At 35.2% G+C, this 26207-nt stretch overlaps 1 protein-coding gene across 1 annotated transcript; it reads right to left on the bottom strand.

Annotated features, from left to right (window-relative positions):
* Positions 1 to 12227: 12227 nt before the first annotated feature.
* On the bottom strand, positions 12228 to 17668 carry LOC150103924 (uncharacterized). Its single transcript, XM_090396605.1, has 2 exons — positions 16328 to 17668; positions 12228 to 13454 (listed from the first exon to the last, which is right to left on the bottom strand). The coding sequence occupies exons 1-2, from the start codon at positions 17601 to 17603 to the stop codon at positions 13342 to 13344; spliced, it is 1389 nt and encodes a 462-aa protein (XP_090252731.1). The 5' UTR covers positions 17604 to 17668; the 3' UTR covers positions 12228 to 13341.
* Positions 17669 to 26207: the final 8539 nt, after the last annotated feature.

Here is a 26207-nt window from a genome sequence, read left to right as displayed (position 1 = left end):
AGAAGTAAACATTTTTTTTTTTTTTAAACTGTTGTTGTTGTGTATGATGTTAACTGTTTACAAACTAGTTTATGGCATATTGTTTGATATCCATAAGGGCTTGTCATTAAATTACGTAATGCCTTCGAAGAGGGTTTGGAGATTGAAGATTGAAATTGTTTAGAATTATGGCCAAAGCCCAGCATATTATGTGTGCTAATTTCAGTAATCTTGAGCTGGTTTGAATGTTTTATAGCGATAAAAAACAGAGTTGCTGAGAGGGGAAAAATACTCTGCTGTCTCTGTTATAAGACCGGCTAACCTTCAGTTTTATTATCATGATGCCTTAGATGGGATTCAAACTATGATCTTTTCAAGCGACGATCGCATATTACTCTTCCAATTTTGCTGTGGAAACTCGCACAGAAAGAAGCAACTGTTGTGACATTAGACTGGAAATTACTTGTTTGTTTGCTTACTTGGGAAAAAGGATTAAAACCTAGCTTATAAAATTGCTTGGTATCTTTAACATAGTATACCCAAGGTATGTTTAACATAGTATACACATATATATATATATATATACATATATATATATACATATACAGGGTGTTCGGGATAAATTTGACATATTTATAATTAATTATATTTTTCCGTAAGTTACATGTATTAACACACACTTCTCTTCATTTAAAAGTTTGGACCCTTCTTCATTCATATACAAGATGTCAGAAAGGATGGATAGCTGGAACCCACCTGAATCATGGAAGAGAATAACTTGTATCATGATGATTCGTGCCCGCCATCAAAATAAGGATATTACGACTGCTGCCCAATGCTCCCTGAATACAGTAAAAACAATCAGGCATGAACTAGAGACTTGCAATGGTGACTACGAGGATGTAGCAAGAAGAAAGATCCCTAGCAGACGATCTGATTGCGTTCGTACAGCAGAATTCCTCGCAAATCTGCAGGAACAGGTGTTGAAGAACCCTGGCATTGGAATTCGGGCTTTGTTCGTGGAGTTGCTAACTGTAGTCAAGCCCTGGATAACAAGGGTAGGCAATGGTAGGCCGTATGTATGGCAGCAGGATTCGGCCCCTTGCCACACCTCTGGGAAAAGTCAAAAATGGTTGTCTGAAAATTTCTACGACTTCACCAGTCCAAATGTTTGGCCTCCAAACTCCCCAGACCTTAACCCCATGGATTATTTTGTATGGGGCGCAGTTGAAAAAGACACCAATCGCACTTCCAGTAATACAAAAGCCCAGTTAATGGATAAAATTAAAACAGTTTTTGCGGCCCTTCCCAGGGAGACTGTAGCATCAGCTTGTTCGAGGTTCCGAAGCAGAATTGAAGCTGTGATCGATGCTAATGGTGGTTATTTTGAGTAAATCTTGTTGATAGTATTGTAATTAACGCTGCCTGTAATGTTTTTTTGTCAATTCATTAAATTTAATAGATACAAAGAAGATTTTCTTTTTCCTTACGAAACTGTCAAATTTATCCCGAACACCCTGTATATATATATATATATAATACGTTTTTATCATTGTAGTGTTCAGAGTGTTCATCTTTTGTAACATTCTTTTCGTTTTGATTTCCTTTTTCCTAAAAGGAGAGATTTGCTTGTCCATGGTGCTACACCACACAAGTACATAGGACAGTGTCATGAACCTTATCACGACACTACACCAATACTAATATAAATAATATAAATAATAGAAAGAATGACAAACAACAACAGCAGCATTTACACCGCTTGGAAAGAAGTCAAGGGACACCACGCATCGTGCCATATAACGAGTCACTTATTCGTAGCCGGTTTAAATTGAAGGCGTATGATGCTCCCAAGTCAGTGCAACTGTGTCCAGGTGAAATCCCTGCGAGAAAAGAACTCACGGTGTTTGAAAGAGGCGTTGGGATTGGATGCCATGTTGCAGACCTATCTGTTTGGCAAACTGTTGACAAATTTTGGCATTTCAGATCAACAATCAGTGATTAAACAATCATACTGAGATGGAAGCGCAGGGAGTTGACTGCAAGCGCTACCTGCAGTGGACGACCCACCACACTCGTCGAACATGGCCATAGGGTACTACGAAGTGTAATATGTAAAAACCGCCATTCTTCGACCCATACGTTGAATTCGGAATTTCGGGCATCGATTGGTACGCGAGTCTGCACAAAAACATTCAGAACCGAGGCTCACAATATGGGTTTTGATGGTAGGAGCGCAATATGCAAGCCCCACATTACCCGAACCAACATGCAGAGTCGTCTTCAGTGGTGCAAAGAGCGTGTAAAGTGGGACGTGGAAGCTTGGAAAGCTTCTACGTCCCACTTTATGTCTGAATGTTATTTAGAAAATCATAAGGAAGAGAAAATACATTTACAGTACTGTATTTATCGATACCGTAAGTTTACGTGATCTGTTTACAAGATGAATTGTCTGTCTGTTACCTACATTAATATGTATTGTCTTATATGATACAAAACACTATAGATGTTATCGAGTATTACTAGCACTAGATATCAAAAATGAAAAGATAATGTGAAAAAGAAATTATTCATATTTATTTACAGGTATAACGTTTCATGCATTGATAACGAAGAAGCAACAATATGATTGCTTTATGGTAGCCTACACTAATGAGTGAATCGCTATATTTTTTAATTTATGCTAATTAATTAATTTAACTAATTAATAACACTTAATTTTATGCAGTTATGATTTAACACTGCATCTTGACGTTTGTTTACATTTCTCTCGATTGCGAATGGCGCCATGTACATGTACATGCACACAAACGCCATGCATAGATGTTTGTGTGCATACAAATGTTGATAAATTTAAACTTTTTTATAATAGATTTGTGTATATTTTATGGTAGTAAATGATAACATAGACTAGTATCTACATATATTTTATGTTCATGATATACCTAATTTTTTCGATATTTCTAAGCTATGCGGTTCGTCTGCGAGTTTTTTTCAAATTGTCGAAATCTCTAAAAAAAAATTCCAATATATTTATTCAAAAAAAAAAAAAAAAAACGTGTATAAGTGGATCCGCGCAGCTTAAACCCGCGTTCTTCAAGGGTCAACTGCACTGCTTGGAAAGATGTTAGAAGGATGTCAACGGACACCATAGTGTGAGGAACAAACAGCCATCGCGTCCACCTTAAGATGTAGGACCTGCTTTCGATGCAGTGACTGCAGCACTCCTACGGGATATACAGATGTTCATTAGGGTTGAGATCAGATTTCTGTGGAGGCCAGTCAAGTGTGGCGACGTTCGTGTCAACAAACCTCACAGTTACAGCAGCATGACGGTGCGTTGTCTTGCTGGAAGAGACAATGGTCAGTTGCATGGAAACGCCGCAAAGTACGAAGCATTTTCTTTTCTCTAGCATACTTTATTGTAAGAATACAGTATATAATATATATATATATATATATAACATACAAAATATGTGTTGAGCAACTGTTTATGTTATCGGCAAGGCTTCCGGTCAACAGTAGGTTATTAGTAGTTTTTAGGAAGTCAAAAGTTATACGCGGATTTTCGAACAACGCGGGGGAGACGGTGCCTCTAACCCCAGCGTTGTTCAAGGGTCAATCTGATATATTAAATCAAATTGCCACTCTACAAACTCTAAAAGATTTCTCAGTACAATCTTGAATAATCAAAGGAGTCAGAACTAAAGAAATAAAACAGATATCATTTTTCTAGGAAAAAAAAAAATTTTTTTTCTAGAAATTTATTTTTTCTAAAACTTCGGTTACAGCAAGCCAACATTTCATATTATGCAAACATTTTTAAAGCCACAACAATAATTTCTTTTATATTTAGGAAAAGTCTGGATTGAACGCTGGCGAGTTTTCCATCTTTGATCGCATTTCTCTGATTTAATCATTCTCTGGCTTAGGCTCGCTTTAATGAAATCTTGAAGGATGAAGACTGGCTACCAACTATCTTCAAAAATTTAGGGCTAGAGGAACTCCGCTACTCCTCTGAGGAATAAAGGCGATAGAGCAGGACTGCAATTCTTTATGCTTGGAAAATAAAAGGTATTTAACAGGACTGCAATTCGTTGCAGCAACTGTAAAAAGAAAAAAATATTCGTTATTCAACCAGATCTTTAGACGGGATTACCCTTTCGGAAGGACACCAGCACGAACAATGAGTGTCACCGTTTCCTCCCCCTCCTAACGGGCAAACATATGCTGCACTGGTGGCCCCACCCCATCATCCGGATCCAGTTGTGCTGATCGATACTCAACTTAACCTATCTTAAAGAACTAACCTGACTCGTGTCTGCCAGCTCAGAAGAGCGGCTCTACACGGCCTGTAATATTACTGTGACGAACCCCTTCTGGATGGACACGTCAGATTTCAACTACGCAAGACGTTGTGTAGGAACAGTGGCCGTATCCTCCAACTCCTAACGATCAAAATTCGACTACAGCAAAGTACTACTCAGTTAGAACCCAGCACGTCCATCGTTCATCACATTTTTGGGCTTCTTAACGAATGAGAATGATCACTTTCATACAAACAAAAAAGTGACTACAAAAACAATATAAGAAAACCTATACAACGTTCACTTTCCTAATTAACTGATACTTAATCAGTTAATTAGGAAACTGATAATTTAAAATTATCATCAAAGTATAAGTAAAAACTACACAAATAAATCACATGCTATTATTAAGAATAATTTATAAAATATGCTTTCTGCTGTGCATTATGCATCAAAGACATAATTTTGACTCCATTCATTTCACTCGCATGCAAGTTACCACTATAACCTTGATCCTTCCACTGTTTTTGCCATCTTAGTGAATTCGCTTGCGACACAGTAACGATATCTCTGGAAAACTCAAGAGTTCTATCTTCTGATCCATGAGCTGTGATGACTGGGGTGTTCACTTTCTAATTACAACAAACGAAATCATACAATGATCTAAAATTGGTGAAAGTGAATTTTAGCTTTCTTTTCAAATGAAAATCATTCTTTAAATGAGACGTGCCATTGAAGCAACAAGTACGTATTCCATTGTTCAGAGAATCCCTCTATTTATCTACAAAAATACATCAAGGGCTGATTTTAAGATGGATATGGCTTTTTTTTTTTTTTGTGAAAATGTACAAGTAAAGAGAAAATGAAAGGTGCAAGAAGGCGACTTGAAATATTTTTATTTCACATCGTTCACCTTGAATCATTCCAAAAACTAATTAATAAGAATGATTTATGTTTCAATAGTCATTCGATTTCAGATATCTGGACTTCATTTCCGTCTAAGACTTCCGGAACTTTTACGAGGGTGGTCCGAAACGTTTCGGCCTAACAATGAAAAAACGAATTCTTAATTTCAAAATTATTTTTTATTTTTCAACATAATCTCCCTTAAGACTAATACATTTATTCCAGCGATGCTCCAGCATCATTATCCCATTCCTGTAGTGGTTCTCAGTGAGATCTGCAAAATGCCCCTCTACAGCTGCAATCACCTTGATTTGAAGAAAAACGCTGACCAGCGAGGAAGAATTTTAGTTTTGGGAAGAGATAGAAGTTAGAGGGAACCAAATCTGGGGAATAAGGTGGATGTTTTAACAATTCATAGTGCAGATCCCTTAATTTTCCCATTCCCAAAATGCCTTTGTGGGCAGATGCATTGTCCTGATGAACGATGATTTTTTCTTCTGCAAACCGGGTCTTTTCTCGCGAATTTTTTCGTCTAGTCTGGTTAAAAGATTGGAATAATATTCCATAGTTATTGTTTTATGTAACCATTTCAAGATAATTAATAAACAAAATGCCTTTAGCATCCCAAAACACAGATGCTCCGACCTTTCCTGCTGATGGAACCGACTTTGTCTTCTTTGGCACTGAGCAACCAGCTTCTGTCCACTGTTTTGACTGCTATTTGGATTCTGGTGTGTACTGGTGAATCCAATTCTCATCCATAGTAATAAATCGACGCACAAAATCAGTTTTATTCTTGTTAAAACGCTCCAAGTACTGTTCAGAGATTTTTCATGCGAGTGCGTTTTTGATCTGTTGTGAGCAAGCGCGTCACCCATCTTGCACAAAGCTTTTTCATTTGCAATTCTTCATGCAAAGTATATCCTACACGTTATTTTGAAATGCCTATATCCTACACGTTATTTTGAAATGCCTATATCCTACACGTTATTTTGAAATGCCTATATCCTACACGTTATTTTGAAATGCCTATAGTCTCAGCAATTTCACGCACTTTGACTTGCCAGTCATCCAATACCATATCGTGCACTTGATTTCTGGTGTTGCTACACTCTTTGGACGTCCTTCACGTGGATCATCTTCAAGGCTGGTAGGGCCACGTTTAAACTCAGCAGTCCATTTCTTAATTGTCGAAAACGAAGGAGAAGAGTGCCCATAAACTTTTATGAATTTCGTCTGTGAAACCTTTTTTTACAAAGAATTTTATAACCGCACGATACTCAATTTTATCCATTTCAAGGGATACAGACAACACTTTTGCTTCAGACAGCTGTATAAAACAAACTACTTGATAGAATGTCTTGCAATTTCACATTAATGCTTATTACAGATCTACCAAGTTAGAAAAAAAAATAAAAAAATCGTGCCGACAGTGTTACCATCTATGGTCGAGGCCGAGAACTTTTCAGACCACCCTTCAATTCTTTCGACTGAAGGCAAGTAAAATAACCTCAGCAGAGCTTTTTTTTACTACCAGAATTATTTCGCCATTAAAATCATATTCTGCCTGCGGATTCATCAACGAATGAGCTTTCATTTCCTTAAAGGGGCGGCCTAACAGGGCATAATTTACAAAACAGGATGATGCAATTTGCAAGGTGCAATTTATAAGAATAAACGTAAAATCCCTGTGTAACCAAGGGCGATTGACAATACTGGTCACTAAGAAGGGAAAAAATGCGTACGTGTAGGTTACACAGCGTAACTGATATTTACATTTACATGGTAGGGATGTATGATTGTTAATCACATAAATTATTACATGCATAATTAGACTATACACAATTTATACATTACAATCTCTTACGGCTTTTTATGTTGTGTATTTGAAATATACTTCAGTGACATTTAAGTTCATGATATAATTCATCAAATCTTTTTTTAAATATGTAGTCCGAAGGTACAGATTTTATATCGTCTGGTAATTGATTGTAGCTGTATGTTGAGAAGATTTGTGGAATATGTCTCTGTTAACTTTGGAAACTAAGAATAAGTTGTGCATATTATAATCCGCATTGGGATTATAATCTGCAATGGGATTATAATCCGCAATGCTTTTTCTGACATACAATAAACAGCGGTAAAGATCACGTTTCTGCAATGGAAACTTGATCTTTATATGTTTCCTATCCAGTTCATCGTTGGATAGGAAATGAGCAGTGCCTTTGTTGTTTTGGATTCTTATCAGGGATACCAAGTTACTGTAATAATCTCCACCCCAGCAAGTGATTCTCGAGCAGAGAGAGGAATTTACCCACGAGTGGTATATAGGCATCTCAGTTATGCTATACTGACAATTTTTAAACATAGATTCTGTTGATGATGTATCTTATTTTGTTTTCCAAAAATGAAACATGGGACTTTAACTTGCTGTTACATTTAAGTATCTTATCGAATTTTTATTTTATTTTATTTTTTTATTCAGCAATGACATGTTTGCCATCGCAATTTAAATCATGCATGTTATTGATAGATGATGATATAGCTTATTTGTTAAGCTGATATATATAAATTTATATATAAATACTTATATATAAATTTATTTAAATTTATTTTGATGCCATTGTTACGAAATAGCATGTTGAATTTTGTCACATCTTCAGTTATTTGGTCTTCTAATGCATCGACATTAACTCCATCATAAATCAGAACGGTGTCATCAGCAAAGGACAGTATTTTGCCAAATGAGCTGCAGCCACAGAGACCATTTACGCAGTTAAAAACAGAATAGATCCTAATACTGATCCTTGCAGTACGCCATATTTTATATTTTTTTTACTGTTGTGTTTGCCTAAGTTAATGAATTTTTTTTTTTTTTTTTTTTTTTTTTTTGTTAGCTGAATACGATTTAACCAATTATTCGCAACTCTTCTTATACCATATCTATAAATTTTCTGTAAGAGTAGATCGTGATGAGCACAATCCAATGCGTTGGAGTTGTTTAGAAAAATAGGCACATTTCCGTTTTTTCGTTGTGCATTGATTCCAGGGAAACCAAAAGCGCTTTTTTTTTTCCTTGTTCAGATCTGGTATAAAACCGTAATGATTGAGGAAATAAAAAAGATAGTATGTTCAGATGGTTGTTTAAGTGTTATAATAAATCATAAAGCAGTTATGATTAAACTTTCATGAAAATAAATACACCTTTCTCGCCTATAAAGTGTTTATACATACACACACAAATTTATACTACAGAAAATCAACCATTTCTTACAGACTTCGATCGCCAACTCCATTCGGTCTTTATTTTCAAACAATACGTTTATTGAGATGGAACTTTTGAAAACCAACCTGTGAGCGTGGTTTAGGAAGAGTGAGAGAGAAATGTAAATGGTGAATTACTGGCAGAACGATGCGGTAAATATAACTGATAATAGGTAGACAATCTAATCGCATAAGGGAATACATAAAGTAACTTGAGTGTTATTGAATAACAAAACACAAAATGAAATAGATCATGTTGCCATTAACCACAAGTGTACTAAAATGTTATTACATGTCCGAAAGGAAAGGAATGCTGATATAAGATCTGATCATCATCATCTAATAATTGGATCTCTGAAGTATTCCAAAAATAAACAGAGAAATACAGTTAATACAGGAGTTTAAAATAACGGAAAATATAGGTAGCAGTAATTTGGATGGACAAGAGAATATGAGTAATGATAATTAAAAAGGAACTTGATGGAAGAAATTAAAAAAAAAAAAAAAGGCCATAACGATCTAGTGGAACATGTATGACATGCTAAAAGAAATAAAGATGTATGGTTATCAATAAAAACCTGGAAACTAGTGACTAAAAGTAAAAAAAAATAATAATAATTAAATCTGAAATTATATGTAAGAAATACCCTCGAAGAAGAAAACGAACATAAGGATAAATATATATAACATTTAAATAAAAATTTAAAACAGTGCTAAGAACGATAAATGCCACGTTTGAAGAACTAGGCATCGAGGCAAAACAAGCTCCTGACAAGTATAATATTAATAGTAGAGAATTATACATTGTTATAAGAAGAATGTCAAAGTAAAGGATCTAATGAAAAAAATAGTGGGGTCACTGGAAAGTTGGAGACAACACGTGACATATCTTTAGTACTAATGAGAATACAAAAAGAAATCAAAACGGAGTAGACTAATTAAAAATTGATATTATCCACTATCTAAATAGAAGATTAAAAAGTCTGTTAAAGAAATGCAAAATGAGAAATCTGTAGATGGCATCACGGCAGAAATTCTAAAAACTGACATCGCAACTATTACAGGTATGCTCCACTCAATATTGCAAGCTGTTTTGGAAAGAGAGACGCGTATCCTAGTGATTGGAATACAAGAATAATAGTCAAAAATATCAAAGAAAGGAAATTTCGGAAATTATAATAATTGGAGAGATATAAACCTGCAATGTGTTATTAACAACAAAAAAAAAGATAATGCAAAATTTTGGCTTCTTCTTTGAACTTGCTTAAATGGATGTCATAAAAGAAATTTTGGCTTCTTCTTTGAACTTGCTTAAATGGATGTCATAAAAGATATGATTTTTGCTAGATTTCAAATGGTATGATGTCTCCTCTAGTAATTTCTAACTTGTTTGGCCGACATAGTTGATTCTTCTACAGACACAATAATGCAGACAGACATTAGAAATGAAAAAGAAAAGACAGAACAGATTCGAAAACTAAACTATATAAAAGTGACCTTAATGTTAACTTTATATATGGACGATAAATTATGTGTGAGAGGTATACATAATATATCTCTCTTAACTCTAATCTGCTGCATCTCTCACGTTTAAGTAAAGGTATATTAAATGAATGCCTATCTGTCTTCTGTTTGTTTTTTTACCAACTGGACAGCAGGTTTTCGCTCTAGTCGCATCTCAAGTGTAATAGTGGATGGATTTTTACCCTCATGATTTATTGCTAATGCTGAGATACATCGATCAAGTTTCCTCTAGAAAACTTCTAACACTGTTCAAATCACAAATACTGTTCTCACTATCCAAATACTGTTCTCCCATTTGGAATGGTGTTTTTGAATCACCATTCCAAATGTGCAATGGTGACCCAATTTGTCGTTTGAAACAACTTACCGTTTGATGTATTTCCTAATGAGTATAATCTGTAGGTCTTTAAATCCGCTTTTAATAAATTTTTCTTTCTTCTCAAGTTTTCTTCCCATTCATATTAATCTGTTTAATCGGAATTATGAACGGTCATAAGGAGGCTAGTATGTTAATATGATGTGTGTGTTTTCGGAGATTTGTTAGCGTTACAGGATAAAAGATCCAACTTTTTGGATAGAAAGCCCTAACACCTCCATAATAAAAATTGCGGTTATTTGTTATAATTGAGAAGTTGGTCATTTTCTGAAGCAATAAATTGTTCACAGTTGCCTATTATCATTACAATGTGTAAAGAGATAGGATCGATATTAATACATACTGTTTGCCACTCCATTTGCCATAAGTGTCCAGAATGGCACAGAATTAGAAAAATGCTGAAAGAGTTTTAAGATATAAATCATAATTTGAACATAAAATGAAACCTTTTCAATGTGAGATATTCTGGGGGGAAGGAGAAGGAAATAAGTAATTCGTCTATCCATGAGAGAAAGTCACGTGTATCATCAGCTGATTCTCAGAGGGAAGACAGCAAAATAACGGAGATTCCAAAACAGCCGAGGAGCAAACACTAAAATATTTCTTGCCAGGCGTTGCTGAAATATAATTCAGTAAAAATGAAGAAAAATCTACGAATTTTGCTCCAGTACAGAAAATTAATTAAGACTACGAGGTCAGCGTGTTATGTCTGTTAATTTCTTATGTTCTCAGATCGGTTTGTCTGCTTTGCGAAATGAAAAGTTCAGATTCCTGGATGAAAGTCCATGCTACCACCGTATGAGACTTGTTAACGAAAAATAAATATCTTTCCATGCTTGCAGATAACATGCTATGTTATATATTTCAACATCCAGTTAAAAGTAGGTACATACAAATTATCCTTTGACAAGGTAGTATCTAATCAACTTCGGAAAATCTCATTAAAGATATTTTTAATAATTTTAATATTGAGTACCCAACTTCTTATATATCTGGCTCGAAATTGTTACATTTATTAGTTTAAGCGAAACATAAAATTGTAAAATAGCAAATTATTTCCCATGCAAATATTTTCTTAATCGAAAACTTAAATATAATACCAAATGAATATGGTATACTTGTATATGATAATTTTACAAATGTATTTAGTCTTTACTTTTGCGTTTTATCGTCTAATTCCTAATAGGCTGCCATTATGGATGCGAATGTGACCAGCAAATAAAATGTTATTTGCCCTTCACTCCCCCGTACTACCACCGCCACTTAACTGTCGTCAGTGATACACCTCTTTAATGCTTCTTTGAACACAGATGTCGTCTCGGGATGCCGATGCCAGTAATATTTAAGCGTCCAATTTTTGCAGTAAGGATTATATGTAATACTAAGAAGAAAACGATACTCTTGGACTCGGTAATACAAAACAGTTCGATTTCTTAAAGTTGGATAATATGCCTGTCAATCTCTCTTAGCAAAATTTCAGACTTTTTAGGTCAATTTCTCAACATTAGGAAACTATGTTTTCATTCCAAAATGATTTGAGATTGCCAAGCACTACGTGTTAGTTTACACCTTATTGCGACATATCAGGAAAGAGAGAAAGCCAATACCAGCTTATTGAATTTCTTTTATAGCAGGTAACTACCATTGTTAATAAGAACGTAAATAATATGCGGTTTTCAGCAATAGATATGCAGTTCAAACCTTACCAAATTTTTCTAATACATGGAGCTACACACTGCAAGATACTTTGACAATTGTGAATATGTTGAGTTTATCATTTTATGTGTAGCGCTTAAACTAGTTCATATTTTATTTCAAGGTTATCCATTAATCCTGAAGATGTCGCTGACAGCAATAATGAAATAAGAGTATTAAATAGCAATTAAAAGGATTTATTTTTCTCTAACAAGTGATGTTCATCTCCATAAACCCACCAATGCATTTGTTTATGCTTCGTAAACACGTATACATAAATCATTTTGAGCATATTACAATTTATTTATTTATATTATTTACAACAGCATTTTTATAAATCTCTGTGGCAGAATGAACGTGTAAATGTGAACCTAGGAAATGTTTTAACAACAAAAAAAAGTAATTTTTAATCATAGCAATGGTATAATTTTTCGTCAATCCTTCAGTATTCTTTCATCATATGTAATGTAAAAAATATTTTATATAATGGAGTATATTTCAGTTCCGATTATAACAATCGTACACGATCAAATTTACAACTGTCAAAAAACTACCTTTATACAAGTTTCTTCTTTTCAAAAATGAGACGGAGGAGATATAAATAAACATAATATACAAATTATTAGATATATGAAGAGCCAAAGGCTTTAATTGTGAACAGAAGTTCACATTATGGGTAAATATCAAGAATAGTGATCGGAGCTTGCTCCACCTTAGACATGAGTTGCCTCAGCTTGCACTACCTTTAGGGTCAGTTGCTGCAGTATCCGGGTATTTGCTTACGCTTGGAATCGCCGAACTTTATATAGTTTCTACTATATTCGGCATGAAACTCTTTGAGTTTCTTATTCGGCTAAGAAACGATATGGGATGTAATATCCCTTAAGTTAAGGGATGTAATATCCCTTAACTTAAACAAATAATATACAAATATTTTCATTCGACTGCGCATGCTTCCCAAAGGCTTAACGAGTGCTTTACTTGAGATGTAAGAGGCCCGAATATATGAATATATGCTGTATCTAGATAGCTCCCTGAGTCAAATTCGATGATCCTCAAATGACGTCTCACTAAGACAGGTTAGGTGGTTTCTATTTCAAGGTTATCCATTTCTCGCAGGCGAATCACTTCTGACTGACCTTCATACAGCTGGATCGAAAGGAGCGCGGTGGTTGTCCAATTGCGTGACAGTCTTGTTACCATGGCAACGGAATCTGCGGCTCGAGGTGTTACTTTTTGTGCTTATCAACGACGTTTCCTTCTTCTTCCAGCTGTATGAAAGGTTAAAGGTTATAAAGAATCTGGTTCTGTGTAACACACAGGGCTTCCGTGGATTCGAGTTGCTCTTGCCTCTAAGTCATTTATTATCTGAGACAGGTAGCTTTCACATACCCATGGATTTCCTAAAAGAAATAAATAAGAATATTTAGAAGAAAATTTTAAACAGTCGAGTATGGCATAATAGTTTAAATAGATCAGCAAGATGTTGCAACAGTCGTTTTATAAAATTTAAAATTAATAGATTTACTTGATATGCCTATATAAGATATCGGCATTAAGCTTATTTCAAATATAAGCCTTACTCGTTTGTACGACTCCAAAATCTGTGCCACACACACACACACATTGCAATTGCTTCTTGAGTACGTGACGTTTGTGATAATGCTGACATTATCAAGCTTTTGTAAAGCTATACTCAAAGGAACATGACAGATTCCACGGAGATACGGTTACCAATAGTACTACTACCACTACTACTACTACTACTAATAATAATAATAATACTAATACGAAGGCTATAAGATTTTTTGAAATTTCCTTTCCGGCAGTGATTTTTTGTTTTGTTTTTCAGTGTAAACAGAAGAGCTGTAAACTCTTTTCCACTTTTTCTTTTTAGCTTTTATTTTTCCTGTAATCTTTGGAATACCATGATGTTACAGATGCCTACTTTAATTGCTGAAACTTGTCGATTCTTTGAGGTGAGATGTCATTTTCGGAAGAGATAGTACATCACGCAGTAAAAATAAATAAATACTATTACTTAAGGGGATAAAAATCCCTTATTATTTTACAGCCAGTATGCGAAACTCTGAGATCGAAAATTACGATCTAGGAGTTTCATACCGAAGAACTAGTAATAGAAATCAAGTCACATTGTTTTTCTACTCTACTGAATATGATTCGTTTTCAGTATGAAACGTGTATGAACACGACATTACTTAAATCGCCGATGATCATGACCTGGCAACTTCCATATGAAAGTCATTCAACAGCTCTAGTAGTTTATGAATTCTAAGTCGTATGCCATTTTAACTCCTAAATTTTACCGCGTTGCTTTGTTTCGTTATGTGAAAAGTGCCTTATTCTCATATTATCTTAAAGTTTTCCCTGAGATTCTTTAACATTCTTCAGACGCTCGAAAACAGTAGCGGGGGGGGGGGAGAATTGTACAAGGGATTATGCAGAAAGAGAGAGAGAGAACCTAAATTGACGCCTTCTATCATTACATCATATAATGATGATGATTAGCCTGTAGAATCCTGATGGGTGAAGGCCTCTTCCATATGTGGAAGGGTGGAGTCTGCTTTTCCCACGGTGGCCCAGTCCATCTTGGGAGAGTGTATATTTGTATGTATCCATGCCCAGGGTGCGGTTCGAAATCGCAACCTATTGGCTGAATAGAGGATAGATTATCAATACGCTAACCATTCGACCAACCAGGCCGGCATATATAATAATTTATCATTTTTTTACATTTTTCATGTACAAATCAATGATGTTCGAGCTGAATTTTTTTCATATTTATATTTACACTAATAATTAAAGAGCTGTATGCAAGATACAATGAAAGTTGAATAGTGAGACTTGGGTGATGTGGTTATGAACTGAGAAGATTTGTTCAATTATAATGTTTACCTGATATGCTGATTTGCTATATTAATTTGCTAATATGACCAAATGGATTGGCCATATTAGTAGATTAACAGACGAGAGATGGATAAATTAAGCACTGGAATGAGAAGGGAAGGTCTCCAAAAAAGAAGATAGATGGATGATCTACAAAGGTTTGACATGAGATGGTAGTCATTGGTTAGAGACAGAAAAAAACTGGAAACTTAAGGAGAGACCTGTATCCAGCAGTAGATGGAAAGAGGCTAAAAATGCAGAAGAAGCATATTGATAATTTTAATCGTTTTACAAAAAGAACTTAATGCCTTAAGAAACAATTGCAAAAATGTTTCTTATGATATCATCATATAGAATCTTTATGTATTTTTCTTTACCATGAAAATTTAGTACTGACCAGATTTTGAAATTAACATTTGACTAGATATTCAACCTATTTTGAGTTTTTAGCAGACTTTCTATTAGGTTCTGTATATTAGAACAAGTTGGATCAGATTATCAGTCTCGTCCTCTATGAAGAGGAGGTTTCAGACTGTTGATCTCTTCCGCTAATTTCGACATGTTCTCCCGTGTGAAGGGATAAAGAGTTTAATAAAAAAAAAAACGCAGGGTTGAAAATAAAATTCAGAAACGACATTGTAATTATTCAGTGAGAAAACTTCTCTTATAACTCTTTTGGAACAGCAGAGTTTTAAAATAAAGATGACGCAATAAAATCTAAGTGATGATTAGAATGGTTATGGACGCTGCTAGGTTTTTATAATAAAAAATAAACTTTTAAAAATAAATTTTTAAAATAAACGAATAAATTAAAAAAAAGTAACAACGAGAACAGAACGTTTCTGTATAATTGTTTTTATTTTATTTTTAGAAGTTTTATTAAAATGTCAGTATTGGGATGATTAGCATTTTTTTTTTCTTTTTAGAGAAGTAGCAATAGCAAATTATCCGAGAGTGACATATGTTTGATTATGTATTTATCTATCTATATTTCAATGTACTAAAAATTACACGAACTTATCACTAAATTATTTAAAATGACAAAATTGTTTAAATTCATGATTTATTCAATTTATAGTTTATTCAAAATTATTTATATTATTTATAATTATTAATATGAGGTTCAAACTGGATTCAAAATTGTAGCAAAATTCATATAATTTTATATGAATTTTGCTACAAATATATAGTACATGCTTCAAAACATGGAATAATTATAACATTAAAATATATTAGTTTGATAGTGTGTGTGTATATATATATATATATATATATATATATCATCCTTTCTCAGTCATCATATAATAATGGGAAGTTAAAAGAGAAACCAGAAAGAAGAGGAATAAGACGAATAATTTGAAAAACTCACCTTCCATGTTGAGAGACTGTAGATGTATATTATGAGATAGATCATGCTTATGTAGTGTAGACAACCTATTGGTGCTGATATCTAACGCTTTCAAATCTCTCAAGTATTTCATTGATCCCTGTAGATCAAGTAGATGATTGTTTGCTAGTATTAATTCCATCACTTTACCCAGATTATGACCAAAAGTGCCATCTAGTGTTGCTACCTGATTATGTGACAGATCCAGTGTTCTAAGGTTAGTTAAACCTTCTAACTGTTCATACGAAAAGAAAACAAAGTTATTCCTAGAAAGATTTAGTGTTTGAAGTTGGTGAAGGGGATGTAAGGAAGATCCAATGTCAGTTAGTTGATTTCCAGATAGGTCAAGCTCTTGGAGATTCACCAAACTGCTAAAGACGTCGTCTTCTAAACTTGTAAGTTTGTTGTAAGAAATATTTAAATTCGTGAGATGAATCAGTTCTTTAAATGATTCCCCCAGTACTTCGATATTATTATATGCAACATTCAGCACTTCTAAATTGTGCAGTTCATCCAACGATGATCCTAAATTGGTGATAAGATTTTCGGACATAAGTAGCATCTCCAGACTGTGAAGACTAACAAGCTCGCCTTCCAAAGAAGTGAGATGATTGTTAACAACGAAGAACCAGCGCAAATTGGTGAGGTTATGCAGAGCTCCATTCAGAGAAAATAGGTGATTATTGCTAAGTGACAACGACTGTAGCTCAGATGGAAACGTCTTCGATTCGACGTGCGATATTCTGTTTCCTCTTAACACCAAACTTCTCAAGTTTTGAAGTCCGTCAAACGACCTGTTATCCAGTCGAGTGAGTAGATTATCTGACAAACTTAGCCCCTGTAAAAGAGAGAGACGGGAAAGTGCCTCTGTGGGAACGTCGAACAAGCGATCCTCCTGCAACATGAGGAGATGCAGGTTTTCTAAGCCTGCAAACGCATCATCCGCTACGTAGCGGAGGTTGCTACCGTTTATCAGCAAGCGTGTAGCGGAGACGTTGTAGAAGGCGCCCGGAGGCAGACTCAAGATGTTGCTATTGACGATCCAAAGCCAGGGGATAGGAGAGAGAAACTGGTGACTGAGAACGCGCCGGATTATATCTACGTTAGTTACATCGGTACATTTTACGTATTTGAAGGGATGTTGATCTCGGCACAAACAAGGCGTAATCAGCTCCTCAGATGGACACACAAAGGGAAGTCGTATCGTCCACGCACCGCTGATAAAATAAAAGACCAACGTCAAAATGAGTGTCCACATTTTGTCTCTTTTTATGATCTTTTTTTTTCACACGCACTCTGTTCTGGAGATACAGCACTACCCTCTGCTCGGTGATCACTGCTAAACTCCGCACTGTCTGTCTATTTAAAGGCCAGCAAATACTGGACTCGGTTAGCTTCAGTATCATTGGTTGTTCTTCTTCCAAGAACAACCAATGATACTGAATTTTTTAGACTGTGGCGCCTCCTAGTGATTGCTATCAGATTTCTAATGAATGTAGTGAGTGAGAGAGAGAGAAAGCAGATACTGAAAGAAAGGCTTGTTTTCTTTAATAGATTAACAGAATTTTTTTTATAAGTAATTACAATCTTGCTGTTATTAATAATTTGTTCGTTTGTAAAGATGAAGCATTATTTCATCTCAATCTTAATGATGTCAAATAAATGGAATATCACATTATTTAAGATTGATAAACTGGGAGCGATATTCTATAGCTTAAACAAGCAACCAATGATTGTCCACTATATGCAATAGTTCACTTTATACTGCAGTTCATTACGCAAATGTTGACACGAGCTTGTAATGAGAACTAAGAATTTCTAGAACAGCTTCTGAGAAACAATCCCACGAAAAGTTACCTGATAACCCGTAAGAGCAGGTTCCTTATTATTTTCTCAGAAACGAATGTCAAACTATTCCTAAAGAAAACAGCCGTTTGACAACGAAAGAAATAAACGACAATTATGTGCTCGCTTCCTTTATAACATCTTACGAAATATAAATGCAGTACTTTTAATATTTAATAAAATTTGTAACTGCATGAGACTCCGTAGCTCAGTCGATATCGACGATTTCCCTACGGTTGGAAAGACCCTGGTTCGAATCCTGTCTAGGACGCGACAGGACATTTACTATGGTTTTACAACTGTCGGTGAGTTAGCCAGTCTTATACGGAGGTGATAGGGTTTTTCCCTTTAGGAAACTCGGGTTTTTCATCCCACAAAAATGAAAAGCAGACAGCATAACACACGCCATTTACAGATAGTATTAACAGCCCTATCGTAAGCGGGTTTCTAAAAACCAAATTAATTGACTTTTACAGGCCTAATACGAAAATTGGGAGAATTGCAACCGCTTATTTAAGTGTCAATGCTAGGCTCATTGTAAACTTATTGCACATTTATTACTGTGGTTGGTTTTAGAGACAGATAATACGGAAACCTGACCAAAACTAAACATGGAATATTTCAGACTTCCAATAATCAGGATAGTCTCTCCCTCTCACACACATACACACACACACACACACACACAGCAGGCGATAAAAATCATCCTCACCTTTCACTGCGTCTTTGTCCATCCTTCAGACCAATTTCTTCTATGAAGTGTCTCTCTAACAAGGCAACAATTGTATACTTACCATCGGTTACCGGCAAAGTGCTCTTTCAGTGATCCAAAGAGATGGAAATCACTCGATTCAAAATCAGGATTACAATCCTGATTTTGCATCACGGATTTTGTAAACATTCGTGGGTTGCTGTGGCACTCAGCAAGCGCGCGCGCACACACATACAGAGAGAGAGAGAGAGAGAGAGAGAGATTCTATAGTCACGATGGCTACGAATGATATTGAGCACACTTCTCAGTGAGACTATAAGCTTTTGGGCAATGTCACATTCTGTGTTCTCTCACTCGTATATGCTTGACAAGCATTGTTACAGTTGTGAACGTGTCTTAAGGTGACTTGAAGCATATGCTTCGCAAATGCATAACACCAATCCAGACCAGTTTTTAATATGACGTTATTGCTCCGCATACGTCTTCCAACTGGTGATAAATTTCTTCCAGTGTGGCAGATATCCTTAACATGCAGAAATTCGGATCACGTGCGTGCCTTTGCGTATGTCGCAATTTCCAGTTGTTTGCTATCTGATGGTGATTCAACCTAAGAATTAAAAATGTTGAAAACTAGCATATGCTCCAAAAGGTGTAGCTGGTGATTGTTTAGGAATTATAGTGAGACTATGTGTGTGTGTGTTCGTCAGCTAGTTTCACATATATACGAATAAAAACGAGTTTCCAGGAGGAATCCCCTGCCTTTATCGGATGGTTGGTAGATTGCTACATTAAGAGCTCTAGACTGAGCTTACGAAAACTATGAGTTTGTGAGAGAATGAGTCAATCTAAGTGCACAAGAGACATTGAAAATATTGTGCTATAGAAATTAAGCAGCTATTCTCCCCTCCCTCCCCCCAAAAAAATTGAGAATATTTTAGCTTTTCCATCGGAAGGAATTCTTAAACAATAATCCTGTAACAAGCTACTTTAACCCGTGCTGTATTATTAACGCCACCTACAGTTTTTTATGATTCACGAAAAAAATGATAAAATAATATTATATATAAAAAAAACAGGTGGCATGCGAAGGGAAAACCTACAGAACTATAAACATTTAACTTCATTGTCCTTTCGTGGGAATAAAGGCGCAGTACATTCACTTTTTTCTCCGAACGATGATGCAACACTAAGTGATATTGAGAAAGAAGTTTTACTGCTTCTTGTTGACATGTCTTGCCCAAAGCGAGTAAAGGAACTTTGGACTTTCTCTTGATCATGAAAAGGATAAAATAAAATTCTCTTTGTTTTGATTAAACGTAAAACTCTTTCCAGCCCTGCTGCCTAAATCAGAAATATATGATTTTATTTATATCCTATACTCAATCTATAGCACTAAATATGAAAGATAGTAAACGTCTCTTTTTCTATTAAATATACACTTTTTAAATAAAATACTTTAAAACCGCTGTAAATTTGGAATAATTTTAAGTTACTATAATAACCACTAAAGTAAATGTATGGAACATTATGTGTAAAGAATAATTCTTAATGATTCTCTTTTTGAGAAGCCTGTTCCTTCTCAAAAATAAAGGCAAAAATCAGATAAGGCTAGATCAGTACTTACCAGCCTTTTTGGATCATGCCCCACCTCAACGGCTCAAAGATTTTGATGTTTCCCCCCCTCTAGCATAATAGTCGGCCAAGTTCTGAAAAAGTATAATATAAACATGTACTTTAAATAAAAAAGGAACATAGGTAAAACTGTTTTTAATTTGACTTTCTTCAATGAATATAAATTTTATACTACACTTTGTATATTATAAAACATAAATCGAACTGAACTCGGAAAAATAAAATCCAAGTTAATGTGATCCTTGAGCTTGATGTCTGCTGCAAAGACTTTTTATTTGAGGTACTAATTTTGTCAATTTCAGTCTCAGATCTCCACGGTTTGTGATATTCAGATGATTTCTTTTTGTCAGTAACAAATCATTTACAGCACTAAAGCCACATTCAACTAAATATGACCACGGAAGGACAATAGTAGTTTTTTGCAAAAATAGTTGCAGTTCGGTATTTCGTTTCTGTCTCGTCACAAAGCCATACCATTGTTCCTTTTATGTTGAATAAAGTTGTAATAGACTCATCATTTTGCTTTTCTGAGAGTTCTTCTTGATACTGTATTTATGTTGACTGCTGTACTAGTGTTGTCAGTTTTTTTTCTCGGAAAGTTATTAATCACCATTGTCGGCGATAAATCGTTGATTTATCGCCGACAATGGTGATTTTTTGACTATATCGGTGGTGAGGTGACGAATGTAACATAATTTTCCAATTGCCCCCCCTGTGGGGGGGGGGCGTACGCCCCACGTTGGGAAACACTGGGCTAGTGTTTCCCAACAGATGGTGTTGCAAACTACGTAAACACCTGTCAAAACCGCGTATGATAGACAATGAAATCAGAAAATATGATGTCCTGATATCATTTTAGAGGCTCTTGAAAACCACCTTTTTCAGCATAAGTTTGCTGAAAAAGAAATTAACTCATGGCACTTTTTGATCATCTTTCCCATCAGAAACTGTAATGAGAAAATGTCAATATTAAAGGAGTTCTGTCGCAATGATATAAAAAAGGTTATTAAAGGTATAGCGAAATACAATGGATAAAATATAAGAACGTATCATATCAAGTGCTGTAACTGATAACCAGTACTTACTGGAATTGATTTGTCTAACAACATCCTAATAAATAAAGGATGGGTTATTTTCATTCATTTTATTACTGAATTCCAGTATGCAAGATAAGATTTATTCTCTCCAATGGTGGAATGAAAAAAGGAGGAAGTACTTAAACCACTTGAGATCTATTAGTGTCTCGAATTCTATATCACTATTCTTCCAAAGAAAGCAAAATTTCAAACAAATGAAAATTTATTCTACAGATTTTTGTTTATCCAGTTGCTAGGCAGCAAAACAACCTTGACATTGTGATCTTGGCAGAACTTCGGTTTTCTTAGATAAAGGTATAGCACTTCCTTAACTGCACTTACTATGTATAGTGCTGGATCCAAGCAGTAGGGAAAACTGAAAAGTTAAGGAGGCGCACTGACCAAATTTCCGGTTTAATAAAATATAAATTGTGTTGCTCATGGAAATGAAAAATGATAAAGTTTATCATGCGATGCTAACATGTTAATGATATGTATTAAAATCTTCTTCGGCTTATGTAAACCACTGTTAACTACACACACGGGCCACTGAATTAGAAACCTTTATGCAGGTGTACGTAAACGTCACTTACGCAGAGTATATGCAAAATAATTGGTCACCTACATTACCGCATGTTCTAGGCAACCATTTCAGAATGCTGTTGCTGCTCGGTAACTGTCAATAATGTTGAGCACAATGAGAAAAACAAAGCATAGTTCGGAGTTCGTCTGGGTGGAGCCATGATTTTGAAAACAGCAGAGTTGCCTGATTTCTCAAAAAATGAGATATCGCGGGTGTTTAATCAATGGAAACATAACCCACATTTATAGTCTAAGAAGCGTAAATGTGGTTCTAAGACAGCCGATCAGGAATGGGATCGCCGTTCCTCTGAGAAGCTTGTACGGATAAAGAGAACTTCCTGTGTGCAGCAACTAGCCGAAGCATTTAATGAAGGCTGTTCTCGACCCATATCTCACCGAACTATGCGCAGGGAATTCAAGAGGATCGGTATTGGCAGCCGCTATAGGAGATCCAACACGGTATTAAATAAAAGTTTCTTATTCTGTGGCCAGTATGTGTATTATCTTGAAGAGAAGTTATAAAAATCAGGAGACTAGTGAAATCAGTTTTAGGTTAGTAACAAAGAAGTAGGCAATATGTATGTATGTATAATTATCCTCAAAAAATTACCCAATCAAGCAGACAGAATAAGGCTCGCACTAAGAAACCAAAGTTTCTGAAAACCACGTATCAAAAACCAGAAACCAGTTTTTGGTTTTTGATACGTGGATCTTTTATGTAGATATTTATATTTTATATAAGATATTTTGTCCTTCATTAATATATAGTTTTCCTATATTTGAGTTCTTTTATATGATTCGATTCCAACTGAAGATGAATTAGCCAATCTCATAAGGAAGCGGAAGACTTTTTCATTCTGGCCAGAATATATTGGCCTCATAATTTAGTTTCTTCAGTCATAATTGAAACCAATCCATTTACTTTTCTGTCCTTTTAAATCCTTATGGAGAAGTTTCTTTAAGGCATATAATTAAGCAAATAAGAAACTCGCTATTCTTCACTAAATGCTTACCGTACTATTTCTTAAAAAAAATACACTTTAAAATTTCAATCTATGTGTTATTGAATATGAAAGACAACCTGCTATTGAATAAAGAAACCCTTTAAATTATGTGTATGATGTCAGACTTATGAATCTTTAACACCAGCTCCACTAGTCACAGTTAATATCGATACAATGTTCCATTCTATTCCTTTTATTTCTTTCTTTTTGGATTTATGGCCGAAGCAACTAAGACTATGAGGATGATGTATCATGTGTATAAATTGGTTTTTATACCACATGATACATCATCCCACAATTTTTGTGGGATGAAAAACCCTCCACCTCTGTACGATACTGATTAACTCATCTTTAATTGGAAAAAACCCTAAGAAACATTCTTCGCGTCTAACACTGATTCGAACCCGGTTTTTTCCAACCACCAAGGAGCTGTATGTCTGGTGACTTACAGGATTGGCATTTGAGTATCATGTCCTCTCCAACGCAATTGTGTCGTGTTCTTAAGATATTTTCAAGAAAATGACAAGGAGGCGGCCTAATGGCAAGAGAAAATCGCAGAATTTCTTATTAAGTCGAAGTAGTTAGCTGATTAATGTTTGGGAAAGTGATTCCTGTGAATTCCGATTCTTCAAATTAAGATGAACCGCAAACCTGTTCTCGCGAAGCAGAGCAAAAACCGATTGACTTCTGTGGGGAAATCCCGTTCATGTTCGATGACACTATGGGGGCTTTCAATTTCCTGTACATTATGGCGATTCATTCCCGCCTGCATGTAGCTACGTCAGCAATTTTGAAGTTTCTCTTAAAATTGTAGCAGAATGTCTAATTGTTTTGTGTGTCGTTGGATTTTAAGATAGGCAACAATTGCAGTTTACATGTCACATAAGTTAACGCTTCTTTTGAATACGCCGTGTTTGTGACCTATTCAAAGTGAGGTTACAAACGATTGTGGACTTCCGAGAGCTGCATTGGAATTCTTGGCCAGACAGACCTCATAGGCCCTTTCTTTTACACGCATTCTTACTCGTATAAACTGATCTCCGTTTTATGGTGGTGCTTTAAAGCATATCGTGCGAAACTCAAGTTAAGCGTTCTTCACAGTCTCTCTCTTTGATTACACAAAACACTTTCTCTCGAGGCGGTGCTATTTTTATTGTGATAGTGCCTCTAATGAGTTTTGACGACAATGCGACAACAAAAGAGTATTTAGTAGTGCTTATTCCATTCTCAATAAACAAATATCAATTTTATGACAGTTTAAAAGTGTATTTTGAATAACGCTCTATAATAGAATTCCCACCCTCTAGCACACACAAAAGAATTAAAATGCTGATAGCACTGATATGAATAACGAGAATATTTTTAAAGCACTTGGATTTATTTAAAACATCGTCATTAGTAAACTTCTTAACATTCTCATTTGTATTATACTAGGACTTCCTCCAAGGAACTCCCATTACTACAACGTTTTCGTGTTTCATTAAGTTCATCTAAGCTGATGCAATTATATTTAATTTAGACCATCGGTTCCCAACCGGTGGTACGCGTATCCCCAGGGGTACGTGCTAGACCGTTTAGGTGTACACGAAAAATAATCAGTAATGGCGGAAAAACAAGTAAACTATTTTACATTAAGATAGGCATCGAACAAAAATGTCAGTAGGTAAAAACAGCTATTTTAAAAACAAGGGGTACAATTTATAAAAATGGGTGTAAAAGGAGTGCGCAAGTGGGAAAAGGCTGGGAACCACTGGTTTAGACGTTGTTGACACCTTATGCATTAAATAAGAGCATTTAGATAAAACAATTATAAGTGAAAGTATAATATAATAATAATTATTATTATTATTAGCTATGAAATTAACTCGATTAACTGTGCTTTACTGCCATTTATTCAAAGAGGTACAATAAAATCATATGAGCTAATTAACCATAGAAAATTTAGGCAACATTTTCGCAAGAAATTATTGAAAGAGATAAAAATGGGAAAGAAAAATTTTATCGCCTTCCTTTTAGGAAATTTTAAAAAAATCAGTGTAACTGCTTGTCTCTGCTGATAAATGCTGCTGCTTCTGATATGTTCTTCCCCCCCCACACACACTTTTTTTAATTTGGTCAATTATTTTCCATCTGTTTTAAGTATATAAATAAAATAAGCAATAAACAAGTAAATCTCTTCTGCAGCAAAAAATTAGATGACGATTTCGTGTTTTTCAGATTTGTGATGGATTATGGAGAGGCCAGCGGCCTTATTGACGGGGGAGGGGGGAGTTTTGGCTGCAACTGAATAAAAGGAGATACATGTGAAGGGGCGGGGAGGAAAGTATGTAACAAATGTTCCTTTCTAGTAAGGGAAGTGTTTCACGTGCCCATCACGTGCTCACCAAGACCAGTATGCTAAGCAGACGCACGAGGGTTATCACGTGCTTCAGGGAAAGAAACGAAATAAAAAAAAAATCGAAAATTAGACTTGTAAATGTTGACAGTGGTCAGTGACATTTTTAATTTAAAGGCGGAGAGAATTACAAACATGAATTCAAATTTCTCACACAATATTATACACCATTTTGCACAATTTAAATTATATTATCAGTAAATTACTGATTATCAGTAAAGTACATATTTATATCATACGTTTTCAGAACTTGGCTGACCATTATGCTAGAGGGTGGGGCATCAAAATCTTTGAGGCGCTGAAGTGGGACATGATCCAAAAAACGTTGGGAAACACTGAATTAACAGAAAATTCTGCATGTCTATTAGTCTCCCAAGTCAAAACTACATGATTACTTTCCCCATGGGGAGGCAACTTAGCTAGATTGGTTAACAGTTCTCTTAAATACAATTCACAGGGGTTGATCCCCTTGTTCTTTTCCTTCCCGCCACGAATTGAAAAACATTTCAGTGTCAATCCTGTAAAACCTCTTTTATAACTTATAAGCCTCATGTCACCTCTTTTTCGTCCGTCAGCTAGTGTTTGAAGCCCACAAACCTTCCGTCTATTTTGATAG

The sequence above is a fragment of the Typopeltis vanoorti genome, chromosome 8 (genome assembly GCF_054136105.1).
Source record: "Typopeltis vanoorti isolate ZY-2024b chromosome 8, IOZ_Tvanoo_1.0, whole genome shotgun sequence".
NCBI classification, from domain to species: Eukaryota; Metazoa; Arthropoda; class Arachnida; order Uropygi; family Thelyphonidae; genus Typopeltis; species Typopeltis vanoorti.
The sequence above is the reverse complement of the archived record's forward strand: the minus strand, read 5'-3'. Positions and strand labels throughout refer to the sequence as shown.